Genomic DNA, 22,516 nt, shown 5'->3' on the forward strand with positions numbered 1-22,516 from the left:
AAGACATACTTTTTGACAAATAAAACATGTGCATGTGACAGAGTTATGTACGTTAATTTCTGACACTTCAAAACGTTGACCGTCACATTCTACCCTAGCTCTGCATAGGGGTTGCTAGCACTGATACTCTTCAGCGTGTGGAGGCTAAACATTGACATCATTATTATTATTAAACTTCATGCAGTATTTCTAAAACTGTCAAAGCAGCTTACTTAAAAGTCGCTATGTGAATTAGCAACCCCGCTGCCGCGCAAAGTCAAAATGTTGAGAAGTGGTACTGAAGGCAGTTGTCTTTATTTTCCCTTTTTGAGTAGGATAAACAAAAAAGACCGTGCAACTTTACACAATTGTGTGATTTTATATGTCTTACAGGCTTCATTTGGGTTCCATTTGAGCAGTTCAGTTACATCCCAACCCAATTATATATGTGGCCAAAAAGAGGAGCTTTGCTATTCCGTTTTTTCTTCTTGTTTTGTTTTCATAAAAAACTCTGGCTTGTTGACACACCTGTAAGCCAGCAGCTGGGGAAAGATCCCGTACATTATGTTCAATATCAGAAAAAACTGTTTTGCTTCTTCAGGGACTCTGTAGATGTAAGGAGTTCGAGCATGAAGAGAAGCACCAATATGGGAGAATTGAGCCTGTGGTGTGTATATAACATATATATTAAAAAAAGGGTAAAGCTGATGTGTATTTTGGAAAGACAGCATAATCTGCATGCAAGTACGCATCTCTCTTGATATTTTCCAAGCCAACCCTTTTATTCCAGAATTATCCATCATACTTTTGCACAGCGGTATAAAAATACAGTCTAAACTAAGGTAATTAATATCTTGGTGTAAGAGGCCTAAGAGGAACTGTCAGTACCGTGGTAGGAGGTTTATTTTATGCACATGGTGGCCCTGATCTCTACATCAGGTGTAGGATTTCACCCTGGGCTTATTCATGCAACAGGGTCCATGATCCTTCCCCAGGCAAGTGGCTGCCAAAGTGTGGATCACCGTAGGGATCTGCACTCCTAAGCCTCCGCCCGGTAGTGGGGGTAGGACTCGCACCCTCCTACTGAGGAGCGTCGTGTTTGGCATCAATGGGAAGCAGACAGACACTCGCTCACTCTGAATATGAGAAAATAAAATCTTGGAAGCTATGTTAGGGGTCTTTTTTGTTGTTTTCTTTTTTATCTTAAACCCAGTCTTCCACATTCTGAGCCCAGAGCTCCTGATGATTTCAGAAAACACCTGCAATATTTGGATTTTGGGCTGGGGGTGGTTCTGAAGTATAGGTTAGATTTACAGTGAAGGTGATATGCAAAGACGAGCTTGCTGGGCTGAAGCATATTTTTAGCATAAACAAACATTAAAGATAGAAGCGTCAGGATAGTCTGTCTTTTGTCTCCATCTGTCACCTGCTATTTCAAGTCACAGCTCATTCACATTAACTATTGTGTGTCCAATATTTTTATTACTAGTTAGTTAGCAGTGGAGGAGATCTGAGCAGATAAAGATCTATTTGATCTTCAGCAGAACAGGAAGGGACACCAGGATTTTAGTAACGCAGAGGAGTACGCTATGGCCAAATCACGTCCTCTTTTCTGGCTTCAGCAGGAGTTGCTTTGGACTGGCAAAGAACACAGTGCTGTTCACGGTTAGCGAAGCAGAAAGTGAAATACAGTGGAGATGTTTTAATACACACCCCTCTAGCAAAAGGTTAGGCCGAGAGCTTACATCAACACAGAAAAGGAAATCGGTTTTCAGGTGATTCTAACCACCTCCACTTAACAGGGAGAGCTGATCTAGCAAACCTGAGTCAGGAAACGGAGTAATCAAAGAAATCAAATACAAACACACTTCAGCAGAGTGCCACTTAGCATGTTTCTGTAAATAGCTATTACACAGTGAACAGATGTTTGGGGCACATCATCAGCAGCTTTTTTACAGCAGCCTCCTAATTCAGCCTGCCTGTTACAGCCTGTTTGTTCTTACCTGTCTCAGGCAGGAACTGCCTTTGGCACCTGGGTGGTCTTGCTCAGATCCCTGCTACCTCTCCTCGCCTTGGGAGCCTTCTCAGCCCAGGCAGCCAGAGCATTAGTGCTCAGCAGCAAAGACCTCTTGTTGCATGAGGTAGCAGTTTCCCAAGCAGATAGCCAGCCATCGGGCCTCAGGTAGGAGGTTTGGGGCTGCCTAATGTTTACCCGGATGCTAGTAGTCTCCTGGTAGTATTTTAGAGCCTTTTCTCAGGTGAACAAGATGCTAAACTATGTATTTCTCTATGGAGGATTGCAAGGCCTGCCTGTCTCCAGGAGTGGCCAGCTGTGCATCACAGTAAGTTGATAGTAAATTTATAGTAAGTTCATACTAAGCCTTGTCAGAAGGAGCTTTAAGGGATCGCTTCTGAGAGGCCCAGAACTCCCACAGCCTCCTAGATAACTGAGGATCTAAGCCTGTGTGGTCTTGTCTCTCAGAAGAGTTGTGGCAAATCAGTGAGCTTTGAGCATTATAAAAAGAAAAAGCAGAAACATTTTGTCCTATTTGTAGCCCACGAAAATTTTTACTAGCTAATGATGCACCATATAATGAAGTAATTGTTTATTAGACTTGTTTTTCAATACAACACATTGCTGTTTTCTTTCATTACGAGGGAGGATATTTAGGTCTGTTAGTCACTTTTTTATTTGATTTGTCACTGTGGAAATTGTGTTATGTCTTTAATCTCATGTGTTTCCTTTCCATGACCGTACTCTGCTTCTGCCTTTTTTTTTTTTTTTTGTCCCTCCTTTTCTTTCCCCCTTGGGGCAGGGGGTCTGTGTGTCTTAAAAGCAGGTCTCTCACTCACCAGTAGTCCAGTCTTGCTCTTCTTTCAAATACTAGGCAGACTTGCACCAAATCCGTAATTGGAAGCAGTAAACAAGAGCTGTTCGTTACTGCAGATCCCTATGCCTGTTGCACAGTAGGCTGGCATTGCGGTAAGTGAGAGCAATCTAGAGTCTTTTGTGTCACCTTGCCGTGATCAGGTCCTCTCAGCAAATGCCTTGATGCTTTATGTTACTGAACCCTCTTTAAATGGTGAATTTTGAGGATCAAACCCTTAAACCTCAGCTGAGAAATCAACCAATTGAGATGCTGCAGGTAAACTTCTAAGGTAGCCTTATCTAACCTAACATACAGCCTTTCTTAACCTCAAAGCCTCGGCCAGCCTGCTGATCAGGCTGTCCCACAGCAATCGGAAGCTGTCTGGTGCTGGACGTGGCACCTCTCAACTTGACAACCGCAATTTGCGTATGCCTGCTATTCATTAAGCTTCTTGTCTGTATGAAATACTTTGGGTTTGGTTTTTTTTACGGTGTTTTTTGCCTGCAGGCTAATCATAGGCAGTGCTTGGAGTATTTCTTACCCTGCAGTCAAGAAAGCCCTCCAGCTAGGAACAGAGAGGGGCCTGGAAAAAGGTTAGGAGTCTTTCTTCACTCTGTGCCTTCTCACTAAAACCAACTAAACCCAGATAAAGACTGTAACTGATTTTGGAGGGGTTTGGACCAGGCCTTCCTTACAAGCCTAAGGAAAGCCATTACATGGAGCAAAGAGAAAGAAACCCCAGGAATGTATTTTTCTAGGTTAAGGTTCTCTTGTAGCCAAGAGGCACTGCAGAAACTAGCCACCAAAAATTGCAGGATTAAGGAAAACACTTAGATGGAGAAGGAGTAGAGAAAAACTTTCTATATCTGAGGGAGGAGGGAAGGGAAGTGGGTTATGGAGAGTTGGTGAGATGGAACAGTTTTGGGTAGCAGCGCTATGGCTCTTTATCCCTTCTCACGTGGCTCACTTGCGTAGGGAAATGCCAGTTTTACTAAGTTCACAGAGGCTATCCCAACCCTTTTGTATAATCATCAAAGCTCCTGGTACTTTAGTCGTGTGACATTTAAAGAGCTCTTCCTGAAGTTTCAGAAAGTCCCATAAAGGTCACAGCCTGGTTTTGGAGTCTGAATGTAAGTAACAGAATAATTCAAGCTAAGAGCTATGTGTAATTCTGAAAAACAGTAAATATTTCTCTTTGTGTGTGAAGGGCTAGGCACTTTTAGAGATTCTTAGTTTAGATGCATCATATGGTATTTTGCGACTTTTATAAAAAGTACATACTTCATAATGCTAGAAATAATAATAATTAAAATCTCCATGATCCCCATCTGTAGGAGCAGTGTTCATTCCCAGGAGCCCATGTCCACTGTTCTCCATCACTAGATATTTACCTTTTTTGGACCTTCGTGTGTAACAAACCAAAATGTCTTTCAGTAACTACATACACTTTAATTATCAATTACAATGTTTTAACTTGAAAAAAACAGTAGGCAAACCTGGAACTGTGTTTTGTGCCTCAGAATGACCAAAACCAAAAATAATATGGAGTCCTCAATTCATTGTCACACATGTTTTTGTCCAAGGTTGCTCACAGTTCACCAAGTCAAATCAATTAAATCCTGTTCAGTTGTGGGATGACTGAAGTTCATTCTGCAGTGCATTAAAGTAAAAACTACAAAAAAAAAAACCTCCCAAACTTAAAGAAAAATTTTTTTTTAATCAGGATAAAATGTGGGGAGTGTGCAGCAACATACAGTTCTCTTAACCAGTTTTTGTCAGCCCACAGTTTTTGCTTGTGCCTAGGACAAGCTTTAAAGAGTAAAATGGGAGATTTTGAGTGTTAGCTTTGGGTTACCAGTAGCTTTTATTCTCCTAATGTGTAAATCAGCATTATCCTGAAGCTGAACCACAAGGGACAACAGAGGGGTTTTAGACTTCAGCAATGAAATGTTGCGTGCCATTAATCATACAGCTAAAAGGTACAAAGTGCTATTAAATAAAATGAATGTTTGTTATGGGAAGCATTTAAAAGGAAAAAACAAACATAAACAAAACAAACCCCAACAAAACAAAACAGAAAAATCCCCTCCAATCTGGGAGGCTGAGCTTTTCGGTAGATTTGCAAGATTGTGATAGCACACACTGACTTCCGGCTTACTTTTCTTTGTGCTAAATAATATTTGAAGGAGTGGTTTCTTTCCTGGGGTGATGGGGAAATGACTGGGGAATTCATGAAACCTGAGTAAGCTGTCAGTGGAGAGAGGTTCCTGACACTGGCATGCCTACTTTAGCGAACTTGTGCTTTTTTTTAGATTAGATTTGGGCCAAACACAGTTGTATGATATTTATGATACCTTTTGAGCATTTAAACTTCCTGTTTTGATATAATTTGGTGATTCAAGATTCTCTATCAACTGGTGAGTTTAAGGAAAAAAAGTCATATTCTCTGTAATAGTTGCTCGCAAATAGAAAATAAATTGTCACTCCCCCATCCTTACTGGGCAGTTAAGCTGGATTGTAGCTTGTATCCATGATTGTTATGCAAGGCCTGGGGAACAAAGTGTTGGTCTGTGCCTAATAGTGATACTTGAATTCCACTTATTGCTATGTCCCCACGTTCTCATTATTGTTGCAGAATTATGTGCATATTTTCTGCATTGTCTGGATGCTCAGAGCACATTTCCTACACACAGGACAAATCAAGTGTCACAGTCTCAGCTGTTAAATGGTCATCTAGATGTCGTGAGAATTCATTTACTAGTTCCTTCTGAATTTTTCTGGTTAGGCCATTCTTCTCATCAGTGCCATCTAGTAATTAACCACAGTTGTTTATTTAAGAGAATTGGAACAGAATGAGTTAAAAGTATGATCACTGGTCTGCCTTTGGCAACACAAGCATGTCTTAGTGTTACCGTAGTTTGTGGCCCGGGAGGTTCCCAGTGTTGTATCAACATCATCAACTGATACTGTTCTTTTTATGTGACTAGTAGATACTTTTTTCCATTTATCTTTCTCAGACTACCTAGTTGGCCAAAACATATTATGGAAACGTGTATTTTACTGCTCTGTGTTTTGCATTTTTTACATGGTTACAGCTTTAATACATGCTTCCTTTGTGGTCTCCGATAAAGAGTGCATGGTGCTTAAGGTTTACATGAGCCAAATAAAAAGATTCTGCAGAAGGACAGAAATCTATTAAAGCAAGAATGCAGTCATTAGAGACACAATAGGTTTGATTCTCCACCCCCTTAAATTAGGTTTTTATAGATATTAAAGGTGATCTGAGTTACAATGGCATAAAATCCACATGGGTAGGTCAAGCCCTGGGCTCCTTATTTATTTTGTAGCAATCTACTTACTAATTTGTAATTCAAGAGTGAACATTTTACAAAGAAATACCTGAGCTAGTCCTCCAGCATGTATAAGGGTTAAATCAGGCATCCAGGAACAACCAGGCACCAGTAGGCCATACAGAGCAACCACATAGTATGGCACTGAGTAGAACATGTATGCCAGCATCTGTGTTGTAAACAGAAATATTAGTTGCTTTGCAGTGTGAGAAATGCATTTAAAAATTAGCCAGCTGCTGGCTGAGGAGTTGAGACTATTCAAAACCACACTCCTTGCAGCAATGATTCCCAGGCCTTTTTGCAGCTGTAACTTGAGAAAAGAGCTGGATGCTGCTGATGGGATCCACCTACCCTAAGGCCTCCACTAATATTGACAGCTGTTGTCTCTGGCCCATACAAACCCTCTTCATCTTGGGACATGTCTTCCTACCTCTTGCTGTCTTGAGACCATGCCAATAAGCATGGCTTGACCTAACTCAGTGCTCAACATGAGTGTCCATTTCTCAAGTGCCATTGCACTTTCAGTCAGGAGGTGTGAGATCTACCCAAGCCACCCCTTTCCCAGAAAGAACAGGTCCAGCAGAGATTTCTGGCTTCTGCTCATTGCCTCATTCATGAATCCTCTTACCGCTTCAGGCCCTGCCCCCATGCAGCAGCCAGGGTTGCAAAAGAATGGCAACCTTGCAAATACTACAAAACTAAAGCAAAACATTCCCTCCTCTGCAATGCTTGTGTAAATAAAGTTTGTAAAAAGTCTGATGTTTCAAGGAGTGTGTCACTGACAACACAAGCATAACATGAGCTGAAGGACTCTAGTCCTACTACGCCCCGTTTTGCTCCATTATCCCAGACTGAAAGTCTACTTTGCCCTTCTAAGGAAGGGGATGATCATAAAATGCATGCAGGTCTGTTTCACGGGCTATATTAAAAGACGCCCGAGTAATTAGGATGTGTAACTCTAGGTAACTGATTTAAATCTAAGTTAAGTTTATCACAACAAAGAGTTAGTACCCTGTAATGGCTGCAGTAGAAAGTAAGAAATAACATTTAACTCGCCAGGAACAAATACTTCCCTTACTGATCTTTTCATCCGTGAAAAACCCATGGCTTCATCTCTGTACCAGTTAACAAATCACTTCTTAACGCTCTATGCTCCACAGTCAATGCTTTACCTGAAGCTTAGGATAGGCAGCAGGATCTTTTATATAAGGCTCGTGAAGTTGAATATATAGCCGGCAGAGTTCAGCAGGGCAATCCAGAGCAATCTAAGAAGAATTTTTAAAACTTCCCGTGAACAAAGAATTTTTTCTAAAACGAGCTAACCTGATACCTGTTACCAGCCCTAAAGATTCACTGGTGATCTGCAGCACTGCTACCCTGGGGGTCTTGCTCAAAATCTATTGCAAGGTGATCCATTTGACCACCAATTAAAAAACTGAAATGCAGCCTCCTCTCAGCTCCTGCTCAGAGGGTTTGTGAGGAAATGCTGACAGCTTGCTCTAAAGATCTTGACTGGAAGAGAATTCAGTCAGTTGCCTATGCTGTAGTGAAAGTGTAACTGCTATTGATTTGCTCTGATAAACAGACTTTGATCACAGAAGATGAATGTTCCAATGGAAAATTGCTCAAACAGTGGAAGCTTCAGGTTAAGCACTCAATTTTAGGATAGCAAGCTATTGATGTAGTCCAAGAAGAGAGTTGTATTGTGGCAAGGTAGCAGTGGAGAGCAATGCAGAGACATAGGTGTTACTTAAAAAAATAGTAATTCTAAAAAGAGTAGCAAAGGAGAGATTATTGGATTTTACATTCCTATAGAAAGAACAAAGTTCCCAATAAACATAAAGAGAGACCCAGTTGCAAAAGTAGTTCCTCTTCATAGTAGCCCTTAAAACTGCTACAAAAAATACTATTCTAAAATGACTTGTGTTCAAAATCTGTATCAACAGCTGTCACTAAGTGTTTTATGGCAAGGCATCGTTAATGTCTAAGTTACAGGACTGAACAGTAAATTCTGCACAGATTAATTTCATGTGTATTTGTTGTGTGACTCTGAGGGGGAAATGCAAAGATTTACAAACAGTGGATACTCCTCCCTGTTCTTTCCCAACATGGGCATTCAAGAAGGAGGGCTATAATGGATTATATTTTATTAGATTTTTCACAAAATCATGCTTACAGAGATCAACTGAATATCTCTGTGTAAGCTGCAGTATGTATAAGGCCAGTAAGCAGTTCCTCTTTAGTAAAGGAAATACGTAAGGAAATGACCATACTCCCAAAATCAACAAAAAATTCCTCCAAGAAATGAAGAAGTAGGATTGCAGAACCAAATTAGATGTTGGAGCATGAGATTAACATTTCCCACAGTGAAACTGCATTAACCTGCATCAGTGATGCTCTGAAGTAGCATGATCTGTAAGAAATGAATCAGTCTCTGACAAGTTAGAAAAAAAATATTTTTGAGAGGCAAGTTTTCAGAGAAACAGCAGCAGATGACAGGGTAATGTCAGGAGCAGAACTACAAAAGGACAATCTGCGCTAAGTAAATAAACTGTTGCTTGGGTACTTATCGTCACCTCTTACTTGAATTGTTCTAGACAGGATCAGATCTACAAGTCAAGCTAGCAGGTGGTTAAGACACCTAAACATTTGAACTCTGTTCACTGAATGACATACAACTTCCCTTTTGCTTAAGATAGAAAATGCTTTAGAGCTGACAGAGGACTAGATTTACCTACTACTGGATTTATCTACTTCAAGCATTTTCAGTACTGATTCATTCCCTTAGAAATTTTAATTCAATCAACTATGCTTAAAAAGCAAATTTTTAAAAAAAAAAATCAGCTCTTGGTAAGTAGCAACAACATGTATTGTTCAGGTAATGTGGATAAATCTTTTTTTTTTTTTACCCCAGGTGGAAATTTCTCTATCTTTATATAGGAAACAAAGTTAATTTACACTGCATAATTTTAACTATGCAGCTCTGTTTAGAGAAACATAAATACAGCTCTAATTTAGTTGGTTTGTCTCCATGTTCTTGGACATAAATTTAACACCAGACCAATGAAAACAGTTTTAGGTCATGCTAATCTGCACTTGGGATGCTATTTACTTTTGTGACTGTGTACCTACTTTCTTTTGAAAAACATACTTTACACAGGGCGAAATGGAGAAACAAAGCCTCGCTAATTATCAGGAATAATCAAATTGTCCTTTATCTATCTACAGCCTAGTCCAACCCTGAAAGTCACAGGATTTCCCTTAACCAAAATGTGCATACTTTTTCACACAGACACAATGTTGTCAAACTTAAGTCTGACTGAAAATTAAGAGGCCAGAATATTAAAATATCTTCAACTTACCATGCCCCTAAATATGCAAAACCCCGTTGCTAGAATGAGATATGCAGCTAACATTAAATCTATTGGTCGTCTTAAGAGTCCTTTCTTCTGGACTTCCTGAACCACCTGCAACACAGAAGGTGTTTAATAAGTACATCCCGGTTCCACATGACGTGTTTAACTCCAGACCAGTCACTACAAGAAGGGTGAAGCGGTGAAAAATTATGATAGAAGCCGTTAGTTCTCAGTTACATTACCCTATTTATCTGCTGATTTCAGAGGCAGAAAGATTTCCACATCTAAAAAGGTGACTTCAGACTTCATAGGATGCAATTAGGAAAATCAATAAATAATTGAATTTATTCTGAATAAACTGAATAAACTCTAGAAATGGATGGATCCAACTAAAGCCGTTTCAAAACGGATTAGTTGACTTTCAAAGCAACCTAAATCAAATGAACATGACTCTGAAATCACATAAGGCTTTAAAGCAGCATAACTAACTTCTTCAAAGTTGCATCTTTTGTTATTTGGAATGAATTATTTTCCTGAACGTCCCTATGTAGAAAAGCTTTGGAAACGTAGGTTTGTCTCAAACTTTTGAAGTTGAATCTAATAGACATTGTAAAAGGAGTGTTTGGAGGGACAGCAAAATGAGGGTCCATCTCATTATTTACAGTGAATGCTGGTTTTTGGCAGCCTGTGACACTACTGAAATTAATGGAATATCACTGCCATAAAAGAAAAGCTTTTCTGTGGCCAGTTGAGTTCTCTGCTGTGTTCAGTGAGCAAATAATGTATTTTAATATGTAATGCAGAAATAGAGAATGAAATGTGTGTGTATGGAGCATGTGGAAAATCCTCCTTTCATTCTTTTATTACTGTACACTATGGATTCCTCTCACAGGCACTGAAGCACTTCTCAGCATCTGGATCTGTTCTGTACCTCCCTTCCTCAGCCTCACAACAGGAATCCCCCCGCTGCACCATCTGGGCAGATGTGAGGGGTTCACACTCTATGGTAACAAAGGCCAGATAACATGGAAGATGGCTTGGAGGAACCAAAGTCATCTCTTTGCCTACACAGTAAAACTTACAAGACCCATGGAAATAATTCAAGGTACACTTTCAGCACTGTGTAGTCACAGACAAAATTATAAGCACATCAGAGGATCTTTCTGTAGTTCAGAGAGAGAACTTCCCCATTTATGTGTTACTCATTTCCTCTTCCTTTTTATTAGCTGTGTGTTGGCGTACAGACAGCAAAAGAAAAACCTTATTTCCTTCCTGTTATACACTTGTGGAATTGTCTCCAAAGCACAAAACAATAATTAGGATGTAGAGGCACAGTTAAAAGCACTCAGGATCAAGATACTCACAATAAAGTTATTGAAACAGGAGAACCGATCTTGCAAGCACAATTCCTGAGCAAGAACTGCAAGATCTGAATTGTCTTTTAACAGAAATAAGGCTGTTTTAAACACATAGGCCAGCCCTTTCATAAAACAATTTTTTTTTCATTTAAAGGATCTTTTTCAGAAAAAAGTGACACCTCTGTTTTTCAAATACAAGTAACTACAAAACGGATGTGTACAGTGTCACTTCACAGTATTTAAAGTACTAGTGTAGGAATGTTTATATTACCTGCAAAGAATTTGTATGTTCTAATATTTATTCCTATGAAAGACAAAGGCCTCCCATGGCTGCGGAGTTGTAAGTTTTTCTCAGATGTAGACTACCTAAGGATAATGGAAAGTTTGTGGGTTGATACATTTTCTTTCACTTTTGTCTAAGTATGAAGCTTATATATATGTGTACCTCTCCTTCTTTCAAAAGGTATATGGAATGAATGGGCGTATTTACTGTGATCACAAGGCTACAATAGAACTTTGTACTTGGACGTTTTGGAGACAAAGTCAGTATTAGTGGAAACAACCTTTGGTGCAGTACGAGTTTGTGAAACAGCCAGGGTACAGAAAACTTGCACCTTTTTTCTCTATGCATACATTTATGCAAACAAAATTAAAATGCAAAGCTTAGGGGGGAAAAAAAGCAAAAGCAAGAATTTGAAAGACAGTATGCACTTTGTTGACAGATCTCAGCTATGTAGTAATTTTGCCTTAACCTTCTTTTAACACAGCAAAGTCACATCATGCTAAAATGAATTACGTGTGAAGTACACTGGCTGAGTAGAAATGACCTACCAGAGGTTTCCCATTTATTGCAAACAACATTGAACTCTGCACAGATCTCGCCAACCCTGCGGTTTCTTTTGTGTAGCAAGGAAGTGTGTAGGCACACTTTGCAACTTCTCTCACTTCCAGGAAAAAGCTATTTTCTGTAACTTCTGAGAGGCTCCATACATGACCAGTTTTAAGGGATCAGTATAATCTTACGTGCTGTCCATAGAAGTCAGTTCTTTCAGAATTCATGTGCAAATTTTAATTTATATGTATTAATTCTGTTAATGAATTTTAAATTATATTAAACTTTTCTGAGATTATATACTTGTAGATAAATCTGCTGGGCTTTGTAAATACTGCAGCACAGCTTGGTTTGATTCTAAATGAGGGCATAACTCCATGCCTCTCCCATGCACTCACCTCTACTAGAAAACACACGAAACTTGATACCTCTTCTCTGGCCCCCCAGTGATTTTTTTTTTTTTTTAAACTAACTGGTTTTTAATAATATTATAGCAATGAATACCTTGGCCAACAGAATATACTTTGCTTCTTTTGCTTTAATGTAAGTATTTTTCTATATACGTGCACTATCATGATTAAAAACATTATTGTATTTTCTTCCTAAATTTTTTTACACTGACTCTGAAAAATGATAGCTAAAAGTTAAATTTTACAGCTAATTGCAAATGATCTATTGAAAGAGAGCCAAGTATTTTCAGGACTTACAATGACTAGTTAACTGATTAGTAGCATTACACACAATTATTTCCTGGAAACAATACTTAATTTAGGACAGAGAAAGTTGTATAAAAAATAGGAAAAATTCACAAGTAGTCATGTTAATATTTAAAGGCTTTTTAAGGTATATAGTTATTGAACCCAGGTATCTATGCTTGGATATGGAGCATAAATTAGCTGTGAAGGTAAAATATGACTTCTAAAAAAGAAATTGTTCAGGAAGGGTAGGAGGCCCCAGTGGAAGGAATCAAGGCTTTTTCTATGACTTCTGAACAAGGAAGTTTAGGTTTACAGGAAAGGATTCGTTAAGAAGTGAAATGTTAAATTTTCAGATCACTAGCTTTTTAGGCAGTCTCTTTTTTGAAACAGAATTTTAAAACCAAGTTTCTCTGCAATATATGCCAAAGTAAAATATCAACCCTAGGTAAGCAGTTTAGCTCCTGTTAGGCATTGGAGACATGGCTATATTTCAGCACATAAGCAGTCTGTCCCCTATTTTCTATAGGAGCAGGTTCTGTGGTGTTCTCAGTACTAGGAAAACAAACTAAAACCTTCATCCATCCTCCATGCAAAGGATGTTCTCACTAATATATATGGCAAAAATTGCCATCACTACCTTTAACTACACTTTACTTCTCTACCCTAATGACTAAAGATATGTTTCTGGCCAGAATTAGTGGCACCTTTGAGTAAATCAGCTCAAATTGTTTTGGGATGGGACATGTGGTTTCCTATAAGCCTATGCAGGATGGTAGAAGAGGGTTTGGCATGAAGTCTCCCCCAAATTGCCTTTCATAAGGATTTGCCCTAAAAGTGGTGATTCTGTAGCAGTTATTCAAATGTTGGGAGATATGAACATCTGTCTATACCCCTTCTTCCTACTGAAGAATCATGGATGGATGGCTGAATGTTCTTTCATATATTTCTGGGAAATCCGTCAGTGCATCATCTGCTGTTATTCTATACCATAGGCTATGCCCCTTGTGCAGTGACAGCCTATTAGCTACGGAGCAGGAACTAACTCCTTCATCTGTGTCTATGTTTTCAGTTACAGAATGAACCTGACTGAGACTCAGGAGCTCTTGTGATGCAAAATTAATTCATTATATTACTTACAACTGATTGTGTGCTGTGGCAATAAACTGGCTTGCTTATAGCAACAAACAGTCAAAGATCTGTTCTGTGCTTTGTATTGCAGGGATTTTTTGGGTGATTCTTTTCTATAAAACAATGCATAAACTCTTATTACAGCCCAACTATTAAATTCAAAGGCAAAGGTCCAAGGAGTTTTAAGTAAACATTCTTTCTACAGATTTTTTTATGAATAAGAAGTGTGTAAATAATTTTCGTATCAATTAATGTACAGTGTCTTACCTGTAAAATCTAATATTGCAGAATGCACATACAAAAAATTATTAAATTACATTAAATCTCTAAGTCATCTGCAGAAGAATACTTCCTTGCACAGCTTCTATAAGGATTTTGGGGGGCTTTTATGAAGCTAGTATATGTCAATATTTTCATCAGCTAAGAAATTGAAACAGTCAGAAATTGAATAGGCAGTAACACAATTACACCTAGAAATGGGTTCTTTAAACATGGTTCTTTTGCTTTTTCTTTATCCCACCATAATGAAATGGTCCTGCAGTATAGATATTCTTACAGTGTCCACAGAGCCCAGCAGCAACTGTCGTAACAGTGAACAGCTACCGTACATTCCACGCTCACCGAGGGACCTGTAAAACTCAGTAGAAACAGCAAGCATATTTCAGTTTTCCTAACAGTAGCCAACACTGACATACAATAATATTACCTTGACTGGGGTGTCACGAGTCACCGAAGGTTGGTTATAAATTCGGAACCCAGCCCATATGGGAAGGCAAATATATGGTAGACTTAAGAAAAAAGCAGGACACACTTTTGTTCCATATTTGCCTGTTAAAAAATAATTATAAGATGTATGGGAATTTGTAAGCCGTGTTGCAGAAGAGTTAGAAAAATATCCTATGTAGTATCAAGCCTGAAGCAGCTATGGTAATGTAAACATAACACATTGGAAAATGCTGTTAAAGCAACACACAAATCTTGTTGAAAGTGATGTGCTCAATCGTGGTAGAGTCACAGGTGACAGAGCCTATCAGACAGGAAGCCATTTCTGAAATTAGGGGTCTTTTGAGGGGACAGGAAACCACCTCTGTCACCCTGCACTAGGTAATGGATGGAAAAAGGGGACTATAGGTTTGAAAAGCTTTGAAATCTCCTAATGCAACCAGTTTCAAATAAGATACATTATTCTTTAAAAAATGGAAAAAAGGAATGTATCCATTTTTTAAGATCTGATATTGCATTTGTTTTCCAAAGTCCTGTTTTCCAAAGGCCTGTACTAATATTTGAGGACAAAACATAAATTTAGAGAGCCATCCTCAGCCCAGGAAATCAGAAAAAACTGTCTCTCTCACACTGGCTACTCTCTGTGTCAGAAAGGCAGGCAGAAGGCATACTCTTGAGAACAAGTTTCTCGGCATTCCCTAGAGGAAAGGGGAAGAGATATTGCCACATTAAATGTGCTGACTGTCTCCTCTGGGGCACGCATGTATCTGCAAAGGAGGGAACTGGACTGGCCCCAGGCTGCACCTGGGATATTCTTCCTCTGTCGTAAAAAGCCGAGCCATAGTGAGCTTTTCTAAAGCTAACTACAGGATTTGGACACATGAACATTTTTCTCTGTTGAACACTTGTCAACTTTGCATCAATTTAAGCTTTGCTAAACAGGAAATCTTTAACTGAGGGGGTGGCACTCTTAAAGGACCACCTGTCAGTAATAACTATGTAATTTTTTTATTACAATTCTCAACTTCTAGCAGCACAGCTATGCACTGATTTATGTTAGAAATCTAGGAATGTTAAATTTATTTTGAAAATAGAGTAACTTCCAGATTTCACTTTTAAAGGTGATTTGGATGCCTCTTGTAAACTGCTTGAAAGTCAGACTATTAAGTAAATTGTAAATTTTATGGAAAATAAGATTTATATTTTTTATTATACTGAGACAGTTATTGTCTCATTGCTTAAAATTAAACCTAGTTTGGATGAAAGCCTTACGGGTATAACAAAATACTTTTTTTTTTTCCCTTGAGAACAATGTAAACTGAAAGGATTTTTTTTCCCTGATCTCCATCTTCCTCCCCTCATATTAAAATTTTGAAATACCTTGTATCTCTTTACTACGGGATTCCTAAAATTCCTCTTTCATATTATTACAGAAAGGAACCAATACTGCAGTGAAATACAGATAGTCTAATGCTGAATTTAGAAAATATTTCACAGGAAAAAGTTAGTTATATAAATTATGTCCTTACCTACAATGTTTCCAGGCATAAAGACAATGATGCTCATGATAATGGAACCTAGCCAGTAGAGGCCAATGGTTCTATAGCTTTGTCTGTTTAAAAAAGAAAAAAAAATATAATTATTGCACCACCCCTAAAAAAACACTACCCCAAATCACCTTCAAATATTATACTGATTGCCATGGTTGTATCTTAGTAAGTAAAGGTTTTAAAATCTGTATCACAAGTCAGCAATGGATTCTTGCTTCTGAGAGGGGGATATGGAGAAATTCTACATTCATGTGTGAGAAGCTTATCACATGAACAGTACAGGATTTGTGCATACTTAGTTATTTGCTGTTACGTTTCACTCATCTGAAGGCTTACTGCATGATTTTGCACATCACAGGTTGTACAAGACTATAAAAGAATTAATTGATTAATAATTAATTTCATTCTGTTAACGCATCTATTACCAGCGGATACATTAGGTTCTGGAATTTAAGTACTTATTTTCTCCAACTCTTTATTCAACACCAAGAAACATAAGAATCTTTAGATATAACCATTTTCTCTTAAACTGCATGATACTCTCTAACACAGATGAGACATCACCATCATCATGCTAAGCAATGCACTATTCCTACCATAAATATGTTGTCTGGAAAAAAAAAAAATCACACATGATGTTAACGTGCATCATCTTTAAGCTTTCCTTTTAAATAACACAAAGCATTCAGAGGGGCTAGGCTCTGCTGCAAAGTGAAGAAGACTACAACTCAATGCATATGCTGGGCTTATTCAGCTCAAAGAAAGAGTAACTTGGTAAGGGTACAATTCCTAAAAGTAATGAAATCTTAATAGTGTTGCTTTGGCCTAAGACATGAAACAGTTCTGAAAGAAAACTCTAAATACTGCATAGAAAAGAAAGCCCTTTGTAGGTTATACAAGAATGCAAGCAAAGTAAACACTACACAAATCAAAATTACTTACTCCCATGCAATAGCTGCCACCATCAACAGATACATCAGATAATGAACGGAGCCATCCCAATAGCAGATCACATGGCCATACGCAGTGTTCAGATATGGTTCACCCTAGGAAACATTATTTTTAAAAAGATACAGTGATTAGAGGAAGAATAACAAATAATTACTAAAGAACAGCAGGAAACAATTTCAGAAAAGTAACTGGAATCAGTTCAAGCCAGGGGTACGGTTTTTGACTGACAATCCACATTTCCGAGCACAAACCTGGTTTAGGTATGATCAGGTATAATTAAGTCAGTTCTATAGTTGCAAAATAAGGTGCAAGATGGAAGGGAAAACTCCTATGCACGACTGCTGTTCTGTTGTTCTGTCTGTAGCATTGTTCTGCTACGTTAGGGAAATACTACTTTTCCGTATTTCAGTGATAAAAACTACAAAATAAAGGTACATTTAACACAGAACAAATAAAGATATATTTAGCAGCCTAGAGATCTGCAACAGTATTGAATACATTGAGGACAACGTATAACCTTGTAAGGTCCAACTCATTTCACGCTAAAGTTCATGGAATCTTTTCAATGACTTCAGTGACTTTCATATCAAGCTCTTCCTGAGCTATTTTTGGTGGATGTTGATATTCAGCAGCCAACAGATTCTGCTGACTAGATATGTGGCATCATCATTTTTTAACTCTACTTTAATTCCTTTTAGTAAAGTGATTAGGCAAAAATAAAGGAGCAATTTTGTTTCCTTCTTGGTAACACATTTAGGTACTGCAGTATCCATCCGCTCCTGAGTGCTAAGTATCTATGGCTTTCCGCAAACATGTACAGTCTATTCAATTCCCACAGAAGTTAATACAGAACAATATTCCTTAAACTAAATGAAATAACATTGGAGCTTGAAAGGTATGCTATCTTTCCCAAAGGAATCAGTGAAGGTGTTGTCCGTAACAGTAATGAAACAGGTCAATGACCAAATTCAAGGAGACCCTTTTGAATGTGTAAGCAGCTATTTTTCTGTGACAAATACTATTCCAGGTTATTTATAGTAAAGGTTTTATTTACATTTGTGAGCCAAACAATTGTTTACCTCTCGCAAGTAATGAGTCATGAATCCATCAATAATTCCATCCTGTTCCAGTCCAATTATCAGATTTACTACACTGGTAAATGCAAATACAGCATAAACTGTAATAAGATAAAGGGGAAAAACTAATAAAGATTTGCAAGCATGCAGTTGCTTCACAGTCCAATAATTTCAGTTAGGCAGAGCTCTATTGAACTAGATGCATCTACTTTGAGGTCACAGATATTTAACATACAGTATGACTTTCCCACATAGCTTACTATTTTTTAATTAGCCATTAGTCAACAAAGTTCTTGGGAAGCTTTTCTTAGGAAAGTGAAATTCTGTAGAGCTGTACGCACAGCCTTCATGGAAAGTCAGTGTCTGCAGAAAGGAGCCCTTCAAAAATCCTGGTTACACGAAGTACACAACCTTGACTGCAGTCATCTCTTGGAAAGGAGAAAGAACAACAAAAAGGAACTGGAGAGTGACTTGCCGTTTTTGGAGGTGAGCAAGGCAAACTGCATTAGCCACAGCAGTCCACAGGAGATCTATCTGGCAAGCTAGCAAGTCACTCCTTTGAGACAGGAAATTTATTTGCAATAGATTTATGTTATTTATTTCCTTTGACTTCAGTGTGAATGGAGAGTTCCTGGCCTCACGCAGAACACTGGGGACAGACGCCTACGAGTTGTAATGAGAAGGATGACAGAGGGCAAATACAGGTGGTTTGTATGCTGCTTTGCCTATGGGCCCATCTTGCAAAAGTTCAAAAAACAGCAGTGTTTTTTATTCTAGATTTTTGCTATAAGGTAATCTAGTTCTAAGGTTTCCTTTTAAAAGGTAATCTATATCTCTATTCTTTTATGGCAAAGTATCAATCCAGAAATGTTTGCCCGAGTCTGCAGACAACCTGAGCCAGGAGTTGGGCTGGTTTGAACTTTCTTATATATCACAAAGGTGGGTTACCACAGAAGCCTAATAAAAATGGGAGAATTAAGGAGTTCAATCATAGGAAGAACTAAGCCATGGAGGCCATTGATCCAAAAGATCCAAAAATCCAAATGAGTCCACTCAGGACGAGATAGGCGTGAGAGGTCTACTGTGGTGCCTAACTCCTGATAAAAGTTGGATCTTAACAGGGCAGGTATGACAGTATTTCAAACACTTTCACAGCCCAAGTCAAGTGTTAGTCTTTTCAGATAAGAGGTCTGGCTTGTCCCCAAGCTGGATCTCCTATTTAAGAAGAATAAAAAGGTTCAAAAGAAGCATTATTTCTCCTCCTTTTTCCCCCAGTCTTTCTTTCTTTCTCAGCTCTTTAGCACCTCACCAGTCTGGGTTCTGAAGCCATGCCTTCAATGTTCAATCTGAAATAACTGCCATATATTATCATTTATATAAACCATCACTTTCTGAATTTAGCTTCATTGTTACCAAGACATACCATAAAACAGCGGGTCTTTTGGTGGTTTTCTTTTGACAAGAACACGAGCCAACAGAGCAATAAAAACCAGAACCAGCAATCCAACTGCAACAATTGCCCAGGAACTGTAACAGTATTGAAAAGAAAAAGAATTTAAAAGAAAGACAGAATTTTGCTTCTTCAGCTTTTCTTATCAGCTATCCTCAAATGTGCATACTCTTAAAGTAACTTTTAATACTTTAAAAGGCTGTTTTTAAAGTCCATCACATAGTCTATCATAGTATTCATTTTATAGTTTTGCAGAATTAATGTGCCTGTCTTTTCACATGTGACCATCTAAAAAAAGAAAATACAAAAATAGCTAGATAAACAACATATCCAGGAGTCTAGATTTGTTGGACTAAAATCAGTTTTCATACTGGTATCTGCAAAAATAAACAAAAACGATGGAAAACTTAAAGGCCACGGAGAGGTGAAAGTCCCAAACACACAGATTTGAAGGCCAAAAAGGATCATTAAGGTCATTTAGTCTAACCTCAGCAATAACTAATCTACTCAGGAAATTACTTATTTGCAAATAAAACACATTAGTCCCGTGGAACAGGAGTAGCAGTGTGGAATGCCTGTGATGGTTCTAGGTTTAATTTCCAGTTTTGGAAGCACTACCAAAGGTCTCTCCAGCCCTATAGGGCAGGATTGCTTGGGGGGTGTCAGTAATCAACACAGGTGGGCTCAACAGGAAAGACTTTTTCTCTGAAGACAGGGCTATAATGATAATGCGTGTAAAGTGGTGGTGAAGGAAAGCACAAAAATCTTTGGCACAAAGCAAATTTGTCTCCTTCCCCAAGAAAACGCAGGTTAAGAAAATCAGTTTGAAATTGTTTTATAGCTCTAAGTGCGTAAATTGTATTTAGTTCTCTTTAAAAGAGACTTTCCTTCTCAGTCTTCACTTTTGTGTTTGTGTATGGGAAAAAAGGTGGGGAAAGTTAGGCAAAGTCCAGAAGCATAAGCTAAAAACATTTGGCACGTGATTTCATACATAGTACCACTCTGTGCGTCAAGAAAACAAACTGTGTACAAATAACACTATGATAATTTCAGCCTTAGTGAAACTTGACTTCAAATTACTGCAAAAAATTTGCCAGATCAAATATTTCAGAATATATACACACATACTTTCTGAGTCAGGATGAGCAGTACTAGCTTGTTGATTTATTTTATGGTTTGAATCTTCTGCTACTCTGTTTTTCGAGTGATGAATTCTTCATACCATTACGGCTGTTAATACTGCAGTGACTTTTCACTGTGGTCTATCAATTTGAAATAAATATTGGCAATGAATCAAGTAAGTCAGCATGTGTTATTCGGCATTTCTCTAGCAGTAAAAAACAAAAAATTAAATTATCGGCCAGAAGGAGGAAAATGGGGATGGAGCAGATATAGCAAAGCCTTAAAAACATCCACCAAGTATTTGTGCAGTGAAGTTGCAAAACACCCCAAGCTGTGAGATCACAAAATACCACACAGCCCTTTAAGTATACTGTGTTTTCCATGAGAAAAGACCTTTCTTTTCTAGACCTGCGGTCTAGATCCTATTTTCTTTGCCGGAGCGAGGGCATATGGACATTTGCAGTTAAAACTCGCTCGTTTTACGAGGAGCGTGAAGCGTGCGGCTCGGGAGCCTTCAGAGGCTGCTGAGTTCTTCCATTCGTTTTTAAATAGGATTGGATTTTGTTTGTGAATGCCTTGACAGGGCAGCCGCGGGGAGGCCGCAGAGCCCCGGGACAGGCTCCAGCGCCCGCCGCCCGAGGCGCGGTGCGGGCGCAGCTGCGGCGGGGCCAGGCGGTACCTTCGGGCTGGTTCGTCCTTTCGGCGTCAGCTGCCGGCCCCGGCGGCGGCCCGAACTCCGGGTACGCCGGGACACGCATCAGGTGATGCGAAACCGGCAGTTCTGAGGGTCCCGGGGTGAGCGGGTCTCCCCGGCGGCATCCCGGCAGGGCTCCCGTTAGAGGACGCGCGCAGGACCCGGGAGCGGGTCTCCCGAACCGCTCCCCGCCGGCGCCCGGCCTCCCGCGGCGAGGCCCGTCCCGCGCCCCCCGCTGCCCCGCTCCGCCTCCCGCCCCGTCCCGCTCAGCCCCGCGGCCGCAGCTGCCCTCTCCCTGCGCCGCCGCTAAAAATACCCGGCGGGCTCCCCCGGCCGCCCGCACCCTCCCGCCGCCCGCCCGCTCCGCTCCCCTGTCCGCAGGACGGGAGCCGCCCGGCCTCGCCCGCCTCACCTGCCGCCGGCCGCCAGGCAGTTGAAGAGGTACGTGACGGGGATGGCGGTGAGGGAGAGGACGAAGACGCCGGTGGCGGCCGAGGCGCTCATCCCCGCGGCGGGAGGCGGCAGCCGCCCTCTGCGCCCCGAGGCGCCGCCTCGCCTCAGCCCTTCACGCCCCGCCGAGGGGCGCGCGCCCGCCCGCGGCACCGCCGGCCTCTGCCCGCCGCTCGCGCCCCGCCGCCCGCCCCATCGCCGGCGCGCGCCCCGCGGCGGGCCGCCCTCCCCCGCCCGCCCCGCGCGGGAAAGGTTAAATCCGCCTCAGAAAGCAGCGCCGCCCGTCGCAGCCCCGGCGGCTCGGGCAGGGCGGCGGAGCTTACGGCTCGCCCCGGGGCTCGCCCCGCTCCCCCTCGCCCCTGCCCCCGGGGCCAGGGCACCGCCCGAAAGGCGAGGCGGCGCCGAGCGGGGATGCAGCCCGCGCGGGACCGTGGGCGTGGGGCGCCGCGCGGGGGCCAGGGACGGGGGCGCCTCCGGTAACCGCCGAGGAGCGGCAGCGGCGGAACGACAGCTGAGCTACGGGGAGTGAAAGGGGCTTCAGGCCGTCGCTGCTGACCGGCGGCGCGGCGCTGCAGGTGGGCGCTGCAGCGAGCGTGTTGGTGGGAGCTGGCAGAGGGAAAAGCGCTTCCCTTGGCCCGACTTAGTGCAGGGTCTCGCTGAGAAACCCGCAGGAAAAAATACGCATCCTTTTTCGTATCAGGGTTTAGCTGAGTTATTATTAGCAGGGGCATTACCATTTTAAAAAGTTTTTTATTGTGAACTCACCTTTTCCATTTAAATGTCAAAAAATAACAAAAATTAGGCATATGTTTGAATTTATCCATCAGCACGTTTTCTGGCTTCAAACTTTGTTTATACAGTTACATATATCTAAAGTATCAACATGAAACTGTCGATGTGCAAAGGAGGAATGAGTCTTGTGTGCAAGG

At 40.5% G+C, this 22,516-nt stretch overlaps 1 protein-coding gene across 2 annotated transcripts; it reads right to left on the reverse strand.

Moving 5' to 3' along the window:
• Window positions 1-449: 449 nt before the first annotated feature.
• TM6SF1 (transmembrane 6 superfamily member 1) lies at window positions 450-21,641 on the reverse strand (the record flags this gene model as incomplete). 2 transcript variants are annotated; one of them, XM_082005098.1, is made up of 10 exons in its annotated part: window positions 450-641; window positions 6,249-6,368; window positions 7,372-7,464; window positions 9,562-9,666; window positions 14,278-14,399; window positions 15,824-15,906; window positions 16,787-16,890; window positions 17,875-17,972; window positions 19,295-19,398; window positions 21,550-21,641. In XM_082005098.1, the coding sequence occupies 10 exons, from the start codon at window positions 21,639-21,641 to the stop codon at window positions 450-452; spliced, it is 1,113 nt and encodes a 370-aa protein (XP_081861224.1). The 2 variants fall into 2 exon arrangements, with proteins under 2 accessions (XP_081861224.1, XP_081861225.1); XM_082005099.1 differs by lacking the exon at window positions 7,372-7,464.
• Window positions 21,642-22,516: the final 875 nt, after the last annotated feature.

The sequence above is a fragment of the Phaethon aethereus genome, assembly GCF_964289735.1.
Source record: "Phaethon aethereus genome assembly, chromosome: 12".
Taxonomy (NCBI): Eukaryota; Metazoa; Chordata; class Aves; order Phaethontiformes; family Phaethontidae; genus Phaethon; species Phaethon aethereus.